We start from the raw sequence: 15,986 nt of genomic DNA, 5'->3' as shown, positions 1-15,986 counted from the left end.
CCGCCCACTCCTGGCCCTTCAAGGCCCTCCTGCCCCTCACAGGAACAAGGACTCAGTCCGTGAAGCAGCCTCCCGGGCTCCTGGAGGAACTGCTCCCCGCCTCCTCTCACGGGGGTGAGGCCAGGGCTTGGGGCCAAAGAATACATTCATGTGGCAAGGCAGGGAGCTGGGGCTTTCAGCATCACACCCAGGCTGTCCCCCGTAATGGCAGCGGTGGGGGAAGCTCCTCAGCAGGCCTGAGTCTGAGTCCCGCTGCCTGACAAGGCTGGCACTGACCGGCCCTTCCCGTCTCCCATCAGCCAGGGCACAGCGGCAGCTGGGGCTGAGGCGGCTTGTCCAATTTGTGCAACTTTACCCCAAAGCAGCGAAGCCAAGGGGTGACTTTGGCCCCCATCCCGGACACCTGTGCCACAGTCACAGCAACAGGGAGCTGTTCACAGCGGGTCCGGCAGGCGGGGCTCTGAGGGGGCCTCGCTGTGCAAACTGCTGGCACCCCAGCTTCCAGTTACCCCAGTGGCCCACCTCCTGGGGGCAGCAGGGTAAGTGCAGCCTTGGGGGCCAGGCAGACAGATCCATGGGGCCTGTATCTCCACTGCCCCAAAATAACAGTGTGTTTTTCTTTCAGCCTCCTAACCTTTTTTTTTTTTTTTCATTTTTCATTTTCTTAAAAAAAAAACAAAAACAAAACAAAAAACTTCTGTGGACCTTCCATTGTCACACCCACTACCCCAAAAAGGGGGAAAGGTGTCTAGAATCTAGTTTTTTAACGGTATTTTTGTCTCTAACATTTTTCTTCAAAGTCATTTAAAATTAAAAAAAGGAAAAACAAAACAAAACAAAACAAAAAAACCCTTCCCCCCCAATCTGTAAAGTGCCTCGTGGTGGGTGAATTAAGGTGCATCGTGTGGTTTGTAACAAGTGCTGGGGACCCTGCCCCTGCTTCCTCCTCTGCTCCTTGCTGGGAGCCTGCAGGCTGAGGACCCAAGGGTCCAAGCTGCTGCTGCCGCCGCCCCCGGCCTACAGCCCATGGGGCTGGTGGGATGGGCTGGTCAGTAGTCATCCACGCTCTCGATCTCACCAGAAGGTCCATGCAGGGAGTACCCTGAAGCCAGGGGAGAAGGGTTTGAGCTCCCCCAGACCCCTCTGGGCCAGTACGGAGGAAGCAGAGCTCCTTCCTGGCCCCACCCACACTCACCCAAGATGCTGGGGTCCGAGTGCAGCATCAGCGCCCGCCTCTTGGCCTTGCTGCCCTCCCCAGGGCCGAGTTTGGTGCTGTGGTTGGCCTGAAAGGCTGTCTGCAGAGAGGCACTGCTCAGCCACGCCTCCTAGAGCAGCGGAGGGAGTCAGAAGTGACCTGGGCGACCCCTCCCTGCTCTCCCCAACCCACACCTTACCTGCTGCTGCTGTTGCTGCCGCTGCTGGCTGGCTTTCTGCTTGGCCCTCCGCTCCAGGAATTGTTTGGCAAATTCTTTGGCTTCCAGCGTGTCCCCCAGACAGGAACGGATATAGTCGTGGACATCATAGGGGGATTCCACCTCCTTGAGGATCGCTACAGCCATGGGCACTATAGGGCAGGGTGGGACCATCAGGCACTCCTGGCCGGGTCCTGAAGCCCTAGCCCTAGAGAAGCTGCCCCAGTGCACCGCCATACCGTCCAGGCTGCCCGTGGTGCTCAGGGTGTGCAGCATCTGCTCACACCACTGGGTGAAGCCGTCTTGGGGCCTGGGGATGCCCTGCAGTAGCTTCAGCAGCTTTTCTTCTTCCTCTGTCTTTTTGCGAACAGGCCGACCTGACAGGTGGCTATATGAGTCGCTGAGGCAGAAGGGGGTCTGGAGATTAGCTCGGGCATTCGGCGTTCTTCTAACTCACCCCTTCCCAGCCCCACAGGCAAAGGCCCACCTGAGAGAGGGGCTGCTCCGGCTGTTCTTCAGGCCGAGGCTACGGGCCAGGCTCCCGCTGTTCTTGAGGGTGTCCTCCCACAACCCCAAGCTGCTGCCACCACTGCTTCCACTCTTGTCTGGCCCGCCCCACAGTGGCCCGGCCTCGGACACCCACTGGTTCAGGGGGCCAGTGCCCAGACCCCCAAGCTGGTGCAGATGGCAGGAAGTTAGGGGACTCCAATAAGGAACCCGAGAAAGCTAGGCAGGGAGGCTTGTTAAGAGGCACAGGGATGAGGGACAAGGTGACCGCTATGTGGAAGAGAGCCTCGAAATCAGACAAGGAACCAGGACTTGGTGGGGCAGTCTGCACTGTGACCCACTCCCGCATCACCCTGAACACTGCGTGGAAGGGGTTCCCCAGCCCGAGAGGTCCCTGTATGATGGGGAAGGGGCAGTTGCTCACCACACGGTGGTTGGGGGCCTGGGCCCGTGGTGGCTCCCGGGGTGCAGACTGCTTGTGCAGCTGCCTCTCTCCTTCCAGCTGTAGCTCCAGCAGGGTCTTCATGGACAGGCCCTGCTTGGCCAGGCCAGCCCAGAGTGGGGGTGGGGAGCTGGGCGCAGGGGGCACAGGGACAGCGGCTGCGGCTTGTTGCTGCTGCAGCAGCTTCAGCAAGAGTTCCTGCTGCCGCACCTGGCCAGAGAAACAGGTGGGTGAGAGTGGCTGAGGGCAGCCAGTGGGTCCCAGGCTGAGGGTGCTGGGGGGAGCAGACCTGCTTCCTTCGGAAGAGCTCCTCCTCCTCTTGCCTCCGCTTCTGCTCCTCTTGCTGCTGCTGGCGGCGCTTCTCCTCGCGGCGCTTTCGTTCCTCCTCCTCCCGCTTCGCCCTGAGCTCCACTTCTCTGCGCTCCTGGAACTGAGCCCGGGGGCACATCAGACAGGGATGGGGCAGCCTCTACACAGCCTCCGCACCTGGCCCAGGCCTACTCACTTTATGTTGCAGCTGGAGTTGTTCTAGAATTGGACCCTGAGTCGAAGAGTTAATTGGTATGTCCCAAAGACTGGCCTCACCACCTGTGAGAGGCAAAGGCAGCTTCAGGAGGGCACTTGGGGACACTTGCTTCTGCCCAATGGTGGGCTCTTCAGCCACCCAAGGTGGACCAAACAGCATGAGGTGAGGAATTGACCTGGGGTCCCCTTTCTCTTCCAGACACTGCCAAAGGGGGAAAAAGGCACTGAAGGCGGGGGTAAAGGAGGGTAAGGAGGGCCAGCTGGCCACTCACCTGACTGTGATGAGGCTGAGGTATGTACATCCCAGAGGGAGCCTGAATCTGGCACCGACAAGGACCGGCTCATCGTCGGGAGCAGGTTCTGGTCCCCACCTCTAAGGAGCAAATCCTGACTTAGGGCCCAACATCCACCTCTGGTCCACCTGCCTTCCCCCTTCCCATGTCTCCCAAGGTGTAAGATACACACAGCCACCCAGACCTGGGGGGTTTGAGAGCCTGGAGCTGCTGCAGGAATGTTGTGAGCTGCTGCTGCTGCGGCGGCGTCAGGTCCCCCATAGCTGCCTTTTCCCGGAGTGCGCACTGTGGGAGCTGGCGGCTGTGGAGACGGCACAGATGGTGGGCCGCTCTGCCCTGCTGCCTGGTCCTACTTCCGAGCCCTGGCGCCACTCCCCCCCCAATACCTGCCGACCAGCTGAAGAAACTGCTGGTGCTGCAGCTGCTGGTACAAAGCCGCGGCGGCCAGCTCCTGTTGCTTCTTCAGGCGCTCCTGGTCCATGTTTCCCTGCATGAAGGCAAGAGCATGCCCAGAGCACACTGGCAGGGAAGGCAGACTCTGCTGGGCCGCCCAGGACCACCAGCCCACCCCTCCCAGTGGCCCTCCCGGCAACCTGCAGAGGACATGTGTGCTCACCAGCAGTGGGGGTGGGGAGGGCCCAGGGGCAAAGGGCACACGGCCCCACATCTTGATCACCTCTCCTAGGGGCTGGAAGCCCTCATCACAGCCCCGCTTCACCAGCAGCGACATGGAGAAGTAGCCAGCCTGGAACCACTCTGCCATCTCCTGGGTTGTAAAGGGGCCTGGACCAAGGGTGTGTGATGGTGGGAGAAAGCCACTGGGGTCAGAGGACATACCAAAGACACCCTGAGCAAAGAATCTCTTCCTCCCACCCCCCACGGCTACCTTGGATCTCCCCTTGTGGGTCCTTGTAGAACCACTTTCGGGCAGCGCCATGGCTGAGGGGGAGGGCAGTGGCAGCTGTGGAGTGGCGCAGGCCCTGGGTCTGCATGGCAGCCGTGAACTGCTCCTCCTCCAGAGAACTGTCCTGCAAGGAGGCCACCAGCTTTTCTGCCTCCTAGGAAGAGAAAAAGGCTGAGCTGCCCAACCACAGTGACATCAGGATGGGGCTGGGACGGGGGTCAGAACCGGGGTTGGATCAGGTTGGGTCAGGTCTTGAATGAGGCAGGACAGAACTGGGAGAAGGTGGGTGGAATCTGGAACAGGGACAGATGAAATGATGGTGCTGAGCCCCTACAAGGAAGGATCCCTCAGGCTTTGTCAGGCACCCTCCACACCTGCTGCAGATGCTTCAAGCCTTCTTCATCCTCCAGATCTCCAGGTGGAGCAGGGGGTGAGGTCACCCCAGGACTCAGTTGAACTCCCCTCAGCTCATCTCCTAAGGAGGAAGGAAGAAAAGTGGAAGAGGGTGATGCAATGAAGGGACAAGACACTTCTCCAGAAAAATGGGTTCTTTTTTTTTTTTTTTTTTTAATTTTTTTGGTACTAGGGATCGAACTCAGGGCCCTGTGCTTGCGAGTCAAGCACTCTACCAGCTGAGCTAGAAAAATGGGTTCTTGCTACAGCTCTTTAATACCAATGCCCTGTGCACCTCTCCCAGGTGGGGAGAACCTTCTCCCCCAGTCCCAGCCCACAAAAAGCCCCATCTGTCTACCTTCAGCTGTGGGGAGCTCTTTCTCCATAGTTTCCTCACTGTTCCCATTCGTCCCCCAGAGTGGGCCCAAGGTGGGCAGTGGGGATGGGGAACTGGACTTCTCCTCCTGAGGAGGCAGTGGGGTTAGTTCCTTCCCACCTGGAAGAGAAGGGTAATTATCAGAACTCAAAACCAAGGTTCAGAGAGGGGTGCGGTGGTGCATGCCTGTAATCCCAGCACCTCAGGAGGCCGAGGATCTTGAGTTCAAAGCCAGCCTCAGTAATGGTCTCAGTGAGACCCTGCCTCTAAATAAAATACAAAAGGTTGAGTACCCTGAGTTCAATCTCAGGTACCAAAAGAAAACAAAAACAAATGAAACCAAAAACCCAAGGTACAGAAGGCCTTGCACACAAGACAGTGCAAACCCACCAGCTGTGACTAGCATGAGCACAAGAGACTCACCATGTATACCAACTCCCTGGTCCTACTGGGTGGGACACCAGCAGGTCCCACAAGGCTGTGTGGGGACATGCCTAGGGATCCCAGAGATCTGTGCGCATTCTCTGCTGAGCCTCCAAGGTATTTCAAATGTCACCGATTCCACTTCACTTTTACCTGATGTGCTGTGCCTTTTAGGTACAACCCTGCTGCTTCTGGGTCCCTCCCCACATCTCTGAGCACTTGTTTTGCTTGTGTTTCCAAGAAGCCCAACCCTGCAGCTAAGTGGGCAGCCTGTACCCGGCCTGACGACAGACTTCCCTGCAGCCCGGCCCCAGTCCAAGGCTCCTGGCATGGTTGGGCAGTCTCACCTGCCTCAGGTCCCTCCTCATCCAACCCTTCTGAAGGCTCTTCCTCCTCGTCCTCCAGGCCCTGGAAATCGAGCTCCTGCTCCTCTGGAATAGGTTCCTTGGGGCCCTTCTGCGTGAGTAAGGCGAGTGCACGTTGGTGGTGGGGAGCCAGGAGACCCTACGGCAGGCTCCCACCAACCTCAGGTCAGTCTTCCCCTCGCCTCCTCACGGGTACCTTGAGAGGCAAGAAGGCCCCGGAGGCATCGAAGGTGCCCATTTCTTCATCCTCATCATCCAGGCACCACTCCGGGAGCCCATCCTTGTCGTCATCAAAGCCATCAGGTCCGCGGCACCTCCGGAGGTGAGAGCTGCCTCCCCCACCCCGCCCCTCCTCTTCACCACACCCTCCTCGCTCCCCTCGCAAATCGAATTCAAACTTTCTACGACGTTCCCATGTTCCCGCCAGCCAGCAGAGCGGGGACCGCCATCTAGGGGAAAGTTGGAGAAGGAAAATCAGCAACCAAGTCAGCAGAGGATTTCCCCTCCTTTGCTCTTCGAAGGACACCCCAGGAACCACTGCCTCCCAACTCGACCCCACCTCAGCAAGCTTTCTGATCCTCTCTTGGCCACAGGAGCTCACCCTCAAGGGACAACTCCTGACTAAACAAGGTCACCTTGCCCAGTCTCACCAGGGCTGGTGGAGCGCCAGCGATCGCCATCTCGCCGGGGTCCTGCCCCTAGTCTCCAGCTGCCCTCCTCCTCCTCTTCCTGCTCCTCTCGCAGGGAACGCCAGTTCTCACTATCTGAGCGAGCGTGCTCCTTCCTTGGGCCAGCCCCGCCCTCCTCGAATGCAGAACGGGCTGGGGGGAAGGACAGACTGTTCACAGAACCGCCACTGTGGTCCCTGGAAGACTCCTGTTAAACCCTGCTCAGGTTCTCCTGCCTCCACCAATGTCCCTAATAACCCTCCCCCAGGGTCACCCATCTCAGTCCCCACCACCTCTGGCACCAAGCCGGCCACCAATCATACCTCCATCCCTCCTTGTCGACTTCTCAAACCGCCTCTCGCCTCTGCAGGAGAGAAAGGTATTAGTCCAAAATAGTCCAACTTCCCCTCCCCACCCTGTGGGAGGGCTGCACACCTTGTCCACTCTGCCCTGAGGAGGAAGGGACACAGAACTAGGGAGAGGCAGGCTTAGAAGAAGGGAGCATGAAGAACAGATCCCAGGGACAAACAAGCCCCACAAGAACCAGGACAGGGCAGTTCGGGCCCCAGAGGTCAGAGAGCACCGAGGGCTCTGACAAGGGCCCTCTCCACGACAAAGACCCGAGCCTCCCTCCACGGCACCTTGCCCAGGGGCTCCTCTAGCTCTGCTCTATGCCACCTCTTCCCAGTCCCACCTGTCATCCCAGCTCTGGCTTCGCTGGATCTCCCGGGGATTCCGTCCGAAGGCCCCATCACCTTCTTCAATGCTTCTTTGGTAAAAGCAACTGTCACCACGGCCACGGCCTGCAGGGAGACCAATGCGTCTGGGCTTGGAACCGCCCAATCGTCTCTCCACACCCTCAGAACCACAGGCCCGACTCTGCCCACCCCTGAACGTGTAGTCACCCTTCTACCTCGGCTCCGCGTGCTGCCCCTGCCACGGGAGGTGCCAGCCAGGGGGGGGCCAGCCCCTTTCCCCATCAGCCTCAGCACAGCCACACTGTTCACTGACAGGGAGAAGTTTCTCTGAGGAGGGAGCCAGGGGTGGGAGTGAGGACCCAGGAGCCCCACCACCCACCATGTTCCCCTCTCCAGCCCCCAGCCCAGGCCCCTGTTGCCTCAGCCCCTGGCCCCACCTGCTCCTCCTCAGTCAGAGGCTCCAGGGCCAGGGGCTGCAGTGGCTCCTCCTGTAACACCGCAGCAAACTCTTTGTCCTGCAGTTCCTCAGGGACCTGTCAGTGGGGGTGGAAGGGCCAAGATACCGCATGCCCCAGGGCCCTTGCACTAGCCGAGGCCAGTGGATGGGGGAGCCACACACCCCGGCTGCCCCACCTTGTTCTCCTTGACATAGAGGGCCAACATCTCCTCTCGCCCGTAGCGGTAGTCAGCCAGCTTGTATTTGGGCATGGCAGGGGATGGGGGTGGGGAGGCCACGCTGCCTCCACTGGAAAGGGCCCTCAGCCTAGAACAGGCACAGAAGGGAAGCAGAACAACCAGGGTCCAAGTGGTCCTACCCCTCTTCCCCAGCTTCTCCCACCAGCCACTGCACACGCGGACTCACCACTCAGGCCCAAAGTTGAGTGTCTCCGCTGCCATTGTGGAGCTGGGGTTGCTTCCCAGAGGTGGGGGGGTTAGCAGAGGAGGGAGGACCCGAAATGCCCTGTCCAAATACCTGTGGGGCCATAGGCGCACAGCACATGAGACCAGCACAGAGCTTCTGCAACCTGGCCGTCAGTCCTGCCCTTTGGAGGCACTGTACTGGGCGCAGTGCTAGTGGGTGGGCCACTAGGGCTGTGAAAGGACTCACCTAAGCCAGCCACGTGGCCACTCGCACCATAAGTTAACTGAAGATGAGTTGGGTGGGGTCAGACCTGGGGGAGTGAGGAAACAGGGACGCTAGAGCCCTTTCTGCTTCTGGGGGGAACCCTCCCACAGCTCAGCACTCACCTGGCAGCTTTGCCCTGGGAAGCAGTCGGGGGCTGGGCTCTCTTCAGGCAGGGGCCAGTACTGGAGTGAATTATCGTCTCCAAACCACTGGCTAATGGTCTGGCCTCAAAAGTGCCTCAGAGGGACCTTCACATCTGGGAAAGATCCTTAAAGAGAAGTGAGGGTAAGTGTGCACGTGACTCAGATGGCACCCCTGCCTCTGGCCCACCTCTGCCCTACACAACTAAAGAGGCCCTGTTCGTAGGCAGGACACCAGCTAGATGCCAAGGTATGGCCAAGAACATGCCAGGCCTGGTCTCAGGTCATCAGCACTCTCATCAGGAGACTGAAACAAGGTGTGACACGGAATTCAATAAGGAGGTGGACTCCAAAGGAATGGCCAGCCAGGGCCACAAAGCAAGCAAAACCACTACTGCAGCCTCAAATATCCTAGAGAGAAAAGGTCAGCTACAGAGAAAAAAATCAGACATAAACCAAACTACTTCCTTTAAGGAACAGACACCAGGGTTGGCTGCTCAAACACTAGCATCCAGGGCCTGGTCTGTGGAACACAGCAAAAAAAGTAGATATGCTCTTTCAGGGCCAAAGATGGGACCACACTGCAGTCTCTGGGCAGGAAAGCCTGGCCAAGGCACCCCCGGGCTGGCTGCTAATTTATTTTGGTGCTGGGGATGAAACCCAGGGGCGTGCTACCACTGAGCTACGTCCCCAGCCTTCTTTTTTTATTTCTAATTTTGAGACAGGGATCTCATTAGGTTACCCAGGCTGGCTGCAACTGTTCATCCTCCTGCCTCAGCCTTTGGAACTGCTGGGACAATAGGCAGGTGCCACCTCAGGGCCAGTTTACCAAAAGGAAACACACACCCAGACCTCTTCCCCAGATCAAGAACAGCTATTCAAACAAAAAATCAAGGCAGGAACAATGTCTCATGATAACTGCTGGAACAAGGTTCCCTCACCATGAAGTAGAAAGCAGGTCAGAATCACCGAGGCTGACAAGAGGTGGTGGTAGCAGCAACCAGTTCCTCTAAGGAACAACAGAGGAGACTCTTGAAAGAGGGCTCATCCCTGGTGGGACTGGAGCAAAAGATGAAGGCCAGGCAGTGTCCAGGGCTATGGGAGGGCTTCCGTCACTGGCTGGGAGGAAGGCTGGGCCAGAGCCCATTCACTCCGGATGCCAGCAGCCTGGAAGGAAGGAGAAAGAGGGTTCCACCAGAGGCCTAGGAAAGAGGCTCCTCAGACACGGGCCATCCAGAATCACAGTGTCCCTGCTCTAGGTCTGGAGCAGGAGGCGGTGCCTGGAGACACCCATGCCTGGCTAAGTTCCCAGCCCGTGCATCTCCTCCACAAGAGCCTCTGCCGATGCTGCTGGCACACAGCCCCGTGCCGCACGGAAGTCGGGAGGACCAGTTGGCAAGACAAGAGTTCTCCTTTCCGCTGTATTTCAGAGGGTCTCCACAGCCCACGGAGGCTCACCTTCCTACACTACAACCCTTAGTGATCTGGCAACTGGATGGCCTCGAGAAGGTGATGCTAAGTGAAACAAGCCAGTGACATAGAGACAAACGCTGTAGGGTCCCTCTTACACCACGTACCTGGCTAACTCTACACCTGGGTGTAGAGTCGCCTGGGAGCTGCTGGTGTGAGGGCAAGAGGATGGGGAATAATTGATCGGATCCAGGGTTTTGGCAGAGGAGGAAGTGGTAGTTCTGGAGATGACTGGTGATGGCCCTGTGACACTAAATGGACTTCCCACCACACAGCTGTAAAAATTCCTAAAGTGGCAAATTTTTTTCTATCAATTTAGAAAACGAGCCAGGTGCAGTGGTGCACAACTGTAATTAGTCACTCAGGAGGCTGAGGCAGGAGGATTATAAGTTTGAGGTCAGCCTCAGCAACTTAGTGAGGCCCTCAGTAACTTAGTAAGCTCCTGTCTCAAAATAAAATAAGAAATAAAAAGGGCTGGACATGTGGCTCTGGTTAAACACCCTTGGCACAAAAAAAAAAAAAAAGCAAAAAAAAAAAAAAAAAAAAAAAAAAAAAAAAAAAAAAAAAAAAAAAAGCTTTAGTGGTACTGGGGTGTAGCTCAGTGGCAGAGTGCATGCCTAGCATGCACAAGGCCTGGGTTCAATCCCCAGCTTCAAAGCAAAGCAAAGCAAAGCAAAGCTTTAGGGAGGAACAGGTATTTGGGATATCTACTGCATACTTAAGCCTTCCTTACTCCAAGAAAAATATCCCAGACTCCTTCAAATAAGTCTCAGGAAAAGCAGTTCTGAGTCTCCTCAGTTCCTTCCTTCTAGTGGGGCAGACACTACTTCTGGAGGCATAGAAGAGCTGCTGGGTGGACAGGGGAGAACAGATGGGGTACCCCCACCATAGTGCTTCCTGCCTCCTGCCCTCACGTGGCTATCCTGGTGGGAAGAGCAGGGACACTGCAGAGGCCGAGAGGCAGGTGGGAGCAAGGAATCAGAGAGCAAGAGCCCGGGCTTGGGCCTTCCTGTGGAAAAACCAGGAGAAAGACGGTAGCTCTCTGGACACAACCAGAGAAGGGCCTGGTGCCAGGACCTGGGGGCTGCTTGGCCCCTTCTCAGACTGAAGGGACCAGAGAAGCAGAAGCCCACTCCTCCCAACAGGCAGGCCTCAGTCACACCCGCTGCCTGAAGCCAAGGTTCTTGACTAGAGTGCTCTGCTCCCCAAGGGAGTTCAGCAGTGGATGGAAACATTTGGGGCTGTCTCAACCAGGCAGAGGGGCACTACTGGAATCTGGAGGGTAGAGGCCGGGGATGCTGCCAGACGCCCCCACAACAAAAAGTGGTCCAAAACATCAACAGTGCTGAGCTGAGAAACTCTGCTCTACTGGGGGCCCAGACAGACACGACGCAGTGTTGAAAGAAGTTGGACGACAAGAAAAACCAAACGCACGCTTATTTGTTTTTCCCTCTGAACAGCAAGAAAATCACTCTCTAATTACACTGTCCCATGATAGAAATCTGAAGACCTGCCAGCAGGAAAATCCCTGAGAAAAGGATTAAAAAAAAAAAAAAAAATTCAGCTATAACCCTTGGTTTGTCCATCACACTCTCAAAGTCAAGCATCTGGATCTCTTTCTAAGAAAAAAAGGGAGAGAGGAGGCAGACCAGGGGTAGTGACCGTGTCCTTTCCCTGGCTGCTTGGGCAAGAGTCTCCCTCTTCAGAGCCCACTGCAGATTGCTCCTGGTCCCCAGCCCTACCTCAGCCTCGGCCTCTGGCTACCTCCTTTCAGGCCCCCTCCTTACCCCTTCTCTTTCAAGACCTCAGTGTACCTTCATCCCTAGTAGCTGAATTATTGCTATCAAAAGGCTGCCACCTGCTGGAGACAAGGGGTGAAGGCACAGGCTAGTCCTGGGAACTCCCAACTGGCTTCAGGGACCAGGAGCCTGTTCTCTGGGGTTCAGAACTCACAGAAGTAAACAATGTAGAGAAGAGGCGGGCCGGTGCACACTAAATTGAGAGCATTATTTCCTTACTCCATCACCCCTAAAATTAGTCCCAATCCAAAGTGATGTGCCTTGGCACTGCCCAGTAGGTACCTCTGTTAACAGAGGCAGAGTCCCAACTGCTGGCACATTTGGAGCAACTACCCAGTTGCTCTTTCCCAGGTTGGAAACATCCTCCATGCGTGGTGGGACAAGGATTCTGAGGCTTAGAAGGGCTGCAAACCCAAATTCCTTTGGCCTGGTCAGTTATCCCAGCACTCTCCTCTCTATGCCACGTGACAAACGCCACCAACACTTGGCAACTGCGTACTAGTTAACAGTTTTCAAAGCCCTTTCACTTAACCTCATTTGATCCCTTCTGCCCACTTGTCCAGCCTGGGACTCTAGCCAGGGAAAACAAGGAAAGGGAGCTGCACCTGCCCCATCAGGGCACCCCGATGTCTTCACTGTCTGAGACTGGAGAAGGCACAAGTGATGGCAATAGCCATCCCAACACTCAGGTTTTCTGTGTGAGTCTGAAGCCATTTTAAATTTCTTCTTTGACTTTTAAAATGTTTCACATAGTCTCCTCTTCTCACTGTGTCTCCTCTAAGGCAGGGCTATTTTTCTATCCCAAACTGCAAATGCAGGTAAAAGCCAGGGCACACTGGGGTCCCTGATCCAAAAAGTCACAACACTAATACGTCCACTGGTTGACAAAGCCAGTCCAGAGCCTAAGCACACAATCCACTTGACCACAATCACCATCTAGGACCCACAAGGCCACCGGTCCCCAAGCAATGGCAGGAACATAAAGTCCAGATCTGCTCCAACTCCTTCCCAACTGGAGGACCAAGACCTACAATCTAGGAGGTACAGGTGGAGGGTGGCTGGGCTGGGGCTGCAAGAACAGTGAGATGAGCTGGGGCCAGAGACCAAACTCCCACTTGTAAGTAGCAAAGGGGAGCAGCTTACTGGTCCGTGGCAGTGAGGGAATGAGGGAAGCCAGCTTGACAGCTCCCGGGGGCCGTGGAGAGGCTGCCTGCCGGGTGACGATCTTGGGGAAAGCGGCACTGTGAGAAGCAAGGGTAGGGAGGTCGACTAGAGTGGGTGGAGGAAAGATGCGGCCAACAAGTACTTATATAGCATCTCTCAGCGCCCAGCACGAGGGTGGAACAGATCTGGAAGTTAACTGGGAATTGTAGCTACCACTGGGTTGGAAGAAAGAGAGACGAAGGTCCCTTTAAAGTTACTTGCAAAAATTAAAAAAAAAAAAGGCAAAGTGTGAGGGGCTGTGGCCGGGGAGCTGCTAGCAGGGGACATGGGTTGGGGAGGGCCTGGCCTGGTGATGGAGATGACGAGTGTCGGTGCTAAGGCAGGTGTTTCACTCGGCCGGGCGACCGGGAGGAACGGGACCCCAATGACCAAGCACTAAGGTGGCATCCTGAAACGCAGGGAACGTAGGTGAAGAGCCAGGCGAGGTGCCTGGGTGGAGGGGATGCTTCCATGTTGGCCAAAGTGCTGGAACGCTTTGGACTTGAAGACCCTCGAGGCCGGCTCGTTTCGATGAGAAGCGGGCGGCACGCTGGGGACACCTCGGGGGAGCGCGGGGCGCGCACACACCCAGCAGGGGCCGGGCCAGAACCGGGTGTTCGGGCACGGGCGGGCGGGACCCCGGAGGGGCGACCGTTAGGAGCGCGGGGGTGGGCAGGCGCAGGCCGGGCCGGAGGACGGCGTGCCCTTCAGGGAGGGGCGCCAGGTGCGCGGGGCGCGCGCGGGGGACGGCCGCCCGCCCGCAGGGAGCCGGCCGCGGGAGCCGCGCCGAGGTCGGCCCGCTCCGGAGGAGGGTCGGGCGGCGGGGAGGGGCGAAGGGGACCGCGGCGGCGGCGGCGGCCTGGGGGGAGGGCCGGCGCTGGGGCCGCGCCGGTTGCCCGCGCGCTGGCCCGAGCTCCCGCAGGCTCGGCGGCCGCCGCGGCGTCGGGGGCGGGCCTGCCCGGGCCGGGCTGCGGGCCGGGGTCCGCGGGGCCGCCGAGCGCTTACCGCGGGCGGCGGCGGGCGGGCGGCGCGAGGGTCCGGTCCCGGGCGTTGGCGACGCGGCGGCGGCGGCGGCGGCAGCGGCGGCGCGCGGCGGGCCGGGGGGGCGGCGGCAGTGGCGGCGGCGGGGGAGGGGGCGCTGGCGCTCCCGCGGCGGCCGCTCCTCTCTGTTTGTGTTTGTAGCAAGATGGCTGCCCGCCTCGCACCACGTGACGCGGACGCGGGGCCGCGGGGCCGCCCCCTCCAGCGCCGCCGCGGCCGGCGCCGCCGCCCTCGCCCTCCGCGGCTCCGGCCGGCTCGGACCTGCTGCCCGGCTTCGCGCGAGCTCAGCGGGGCGCGGTCCGGACGCCCGCCGTCCCCGGGCCCCCCGGCACGTGACCCGGGAGCCCCGCTCGTCACGTGACGCGGGCCCGCGGCGAGCGGTGGGGGGGTCCTGGGGGTGCGTCTTGGGCCGCCCGCGGGCCCCCTGGGACCCAGGCAGCGGCTACGCGGGCCTCTCCGGTCTGTCCGACCTCCTGCGGGAAGCCCGCCTGGGTTGCGGGCGACAAAACAAAATCCAGAGCGTTCCTCGGACGTCGCGGGCTCCAGCAGAGGAGCACAGAGCTGAGGATTTAGAAACGCTGCGAGGCAGCCAGACGCAGTTTCCGTCCGGCGCGGGCGCGGGCGCTTACAAGCCTCAGTTTCTCCTCCTGAAGGATTTAAGGCTGCCCTGCTCCTCACCCGACCCTCGTGCCGCTCCTTTCACCGAGTGCTGTTAAGAATTAAAATAAGTGAATGTGAAAGGCTTCGAAGCGGGGAGCCCACTATGCAAATGCCAGATGTAGACCGAGGCCCCCTTTGTTTAAAAACGGGGTTTTCAATAATGACTTTTCCGAGGCGCGCCAAACTTTTAAGGACGCAGAAGTTGTGTGTATACACCCCGCTTCCCTGCTTCTAAAACAGCCCTTGTCCAACACAACCCTTCTCCAGGCAGGGGAAAGGTCACTTGGTGAGTTGGAATTTGCCATGGGAGAGCGCAGATCTCAATGGGCTACCTGGAAAGCCCTTTGTGCACGCAGGATCGTCAGGCTTCTCTGCACTTGAAGTTTTAGTGTCTTAATTTTACAACCCCTTGACGTTCTTGGCAGCCACGGTTCCTACTTCAGGTGTTAAGTTGCTTCCTCACAGGCTGGAAAATGTCAGTGGTTAAGAAAGAAAGGGTCCCTGTGCGGTTCATCCGTTACTGACTGGTGCTGGGCAAGTTTAACGAACCTTTCTTTGCAGTTAACATTGGTAGAGGTCAAGACTACCACAAATACCAGCTAATAGGTGCTCCCGGTTCCACAGAGTCCCAGAAACACAATACTCAAGACTATTAACACTGTTTGAAAATGTATCAATAAGCTGGGGGTATAGCTTGGTGGTAGAGCACTTGCCTAGAATGTGTGAGGCCCTGGGTTCCCATCCCCCCCATGACTTAAAAAAAAAAAAAAATAGAATCCAAGCTTAAATCAGAAAATTCTCTTAGAATAAAGTTTATAAGCTCATGACAGCTGTTTTTCTAAAAAGTTTTCGTTGTTTCAATTTTTCTAAGATTGGATGGTTGAGGTTACCACCAGCCTAACCTTTGAACAAATGAAGTTAGCATGTTTTAACAATTCATAATCAAATGTGAGATTGTAAGTTAGTTAGGGGAGAGAAATAATAGAAAAAGGAGGAACCTCTGTGTAGTGGAACCAGTGGTGGCTTGTGCTGAGCTGGAGAGAAGGGCAGGTGTTGGGTGGGTTTAGGAAAAGTGGGTGTAGGCTTGGGAATACTGTGGGTGGTCCAAGCTCATGGAAGAGGATGCAGAAGTAGTGAAGAAGAGAAGTTGAGGTACTCAGAGCCTTGATTGCCACTGCAAAGGTTCCCCGCCCCCCTTGCTGGATATTGAGCCTAGAGCCTTGCATGTGCTTGGCAAGGGTTTTACCACTGAGCTCCACCCCCAACCCATCTCTTTCTACAGAAATGCTAAGAGAAATGCTAATCGCTTTGGGTTGTTTTTTGGTTTTTGTTCTTTTTCCTTTTTCTCCCCCCCCCCCCCATCTTTTGTGGAACTGGGAATTGAACCCAGGGAAGGTCTACCACTGAGCTACATCCCCAAACCTTCTTTTTTCTTGTTTTGGTACTGGGAATTGGACCTAGGAGTGCTTTACCACTGAGCTATGTCCCTTTTTTTTTTTTTTTTGTGGTGCTGGGGATGGAACCCAGGGCCTCGTGTTTGA

The 15,986-nt window shown here is 57.3% G+C and overlaps 1 protein-coding gene across 1 annotated transcript; it reads right to left on the bottom strand.

The window, feature by feature from the left end:
* Positions 1-909: 909 nt before the first annotated feature.
* Positions 910-14,098, bottom strand: Gigyf1 (GRB10 interacting GYF protein 1). The gene is given in 29 exon segments (XM_047532983.1): positions 910-1,102; positions 1,196-1,325; positions 1,395-1,564; positions 1,652-1,812; positions 1,900-2,087; positions 2,344-2,571; positions 2,651-2,791; positions 2,867-2,949; positions 3,159-3,259; positions 3,364-3,480; positions 3,566-3,666; positions 3,796-3,962; positions 4,066-4,237; positions 4,458-4,558; positions 4,835-4,972; positions 5,623-5,731; positions 5,837-6,051; positions 6,054-6,089; positions 6,291-6,461; positions 6,632-6,672; positions 7,003-7,111; positions 7,222-7,333; positions 7,444-7,539; positions 7,640-7,769; positions 7,869-7,979; positions 8,115-8,178; positions 8,255-8,400; positions 9,214-9,439; positions 13,750-14,098. Coding segments are annotated over 25 exon segments (3,105 nt in total). The 5' UTR covers positions 7,904-7,979; positions 8,115-8,178; positions 8,255-8,400; positions 9,214-9,439; positions 13,750-14,098; the 3' UTR covers positions 910-1,049.
* Positions 14,099-15,986: the final 1,888 nt, after the last annotated feature.

Source organism: Sciurus carolinensis, chromosome 18, assembly GCF_902686445.1.
Source record: "Sciurus carolinensis chromosome 18, mSciCar1.2, whole genome shotgun sequence".
NCBI lineage: Eukaryota > Metazoa > Chordata > Mammalia > Rodentia > Sciuridae > Sciurus > Sciurus carolinensis.
This window is presented reverse-complemented; position numbering and strand designations above follow the sequence as displayed.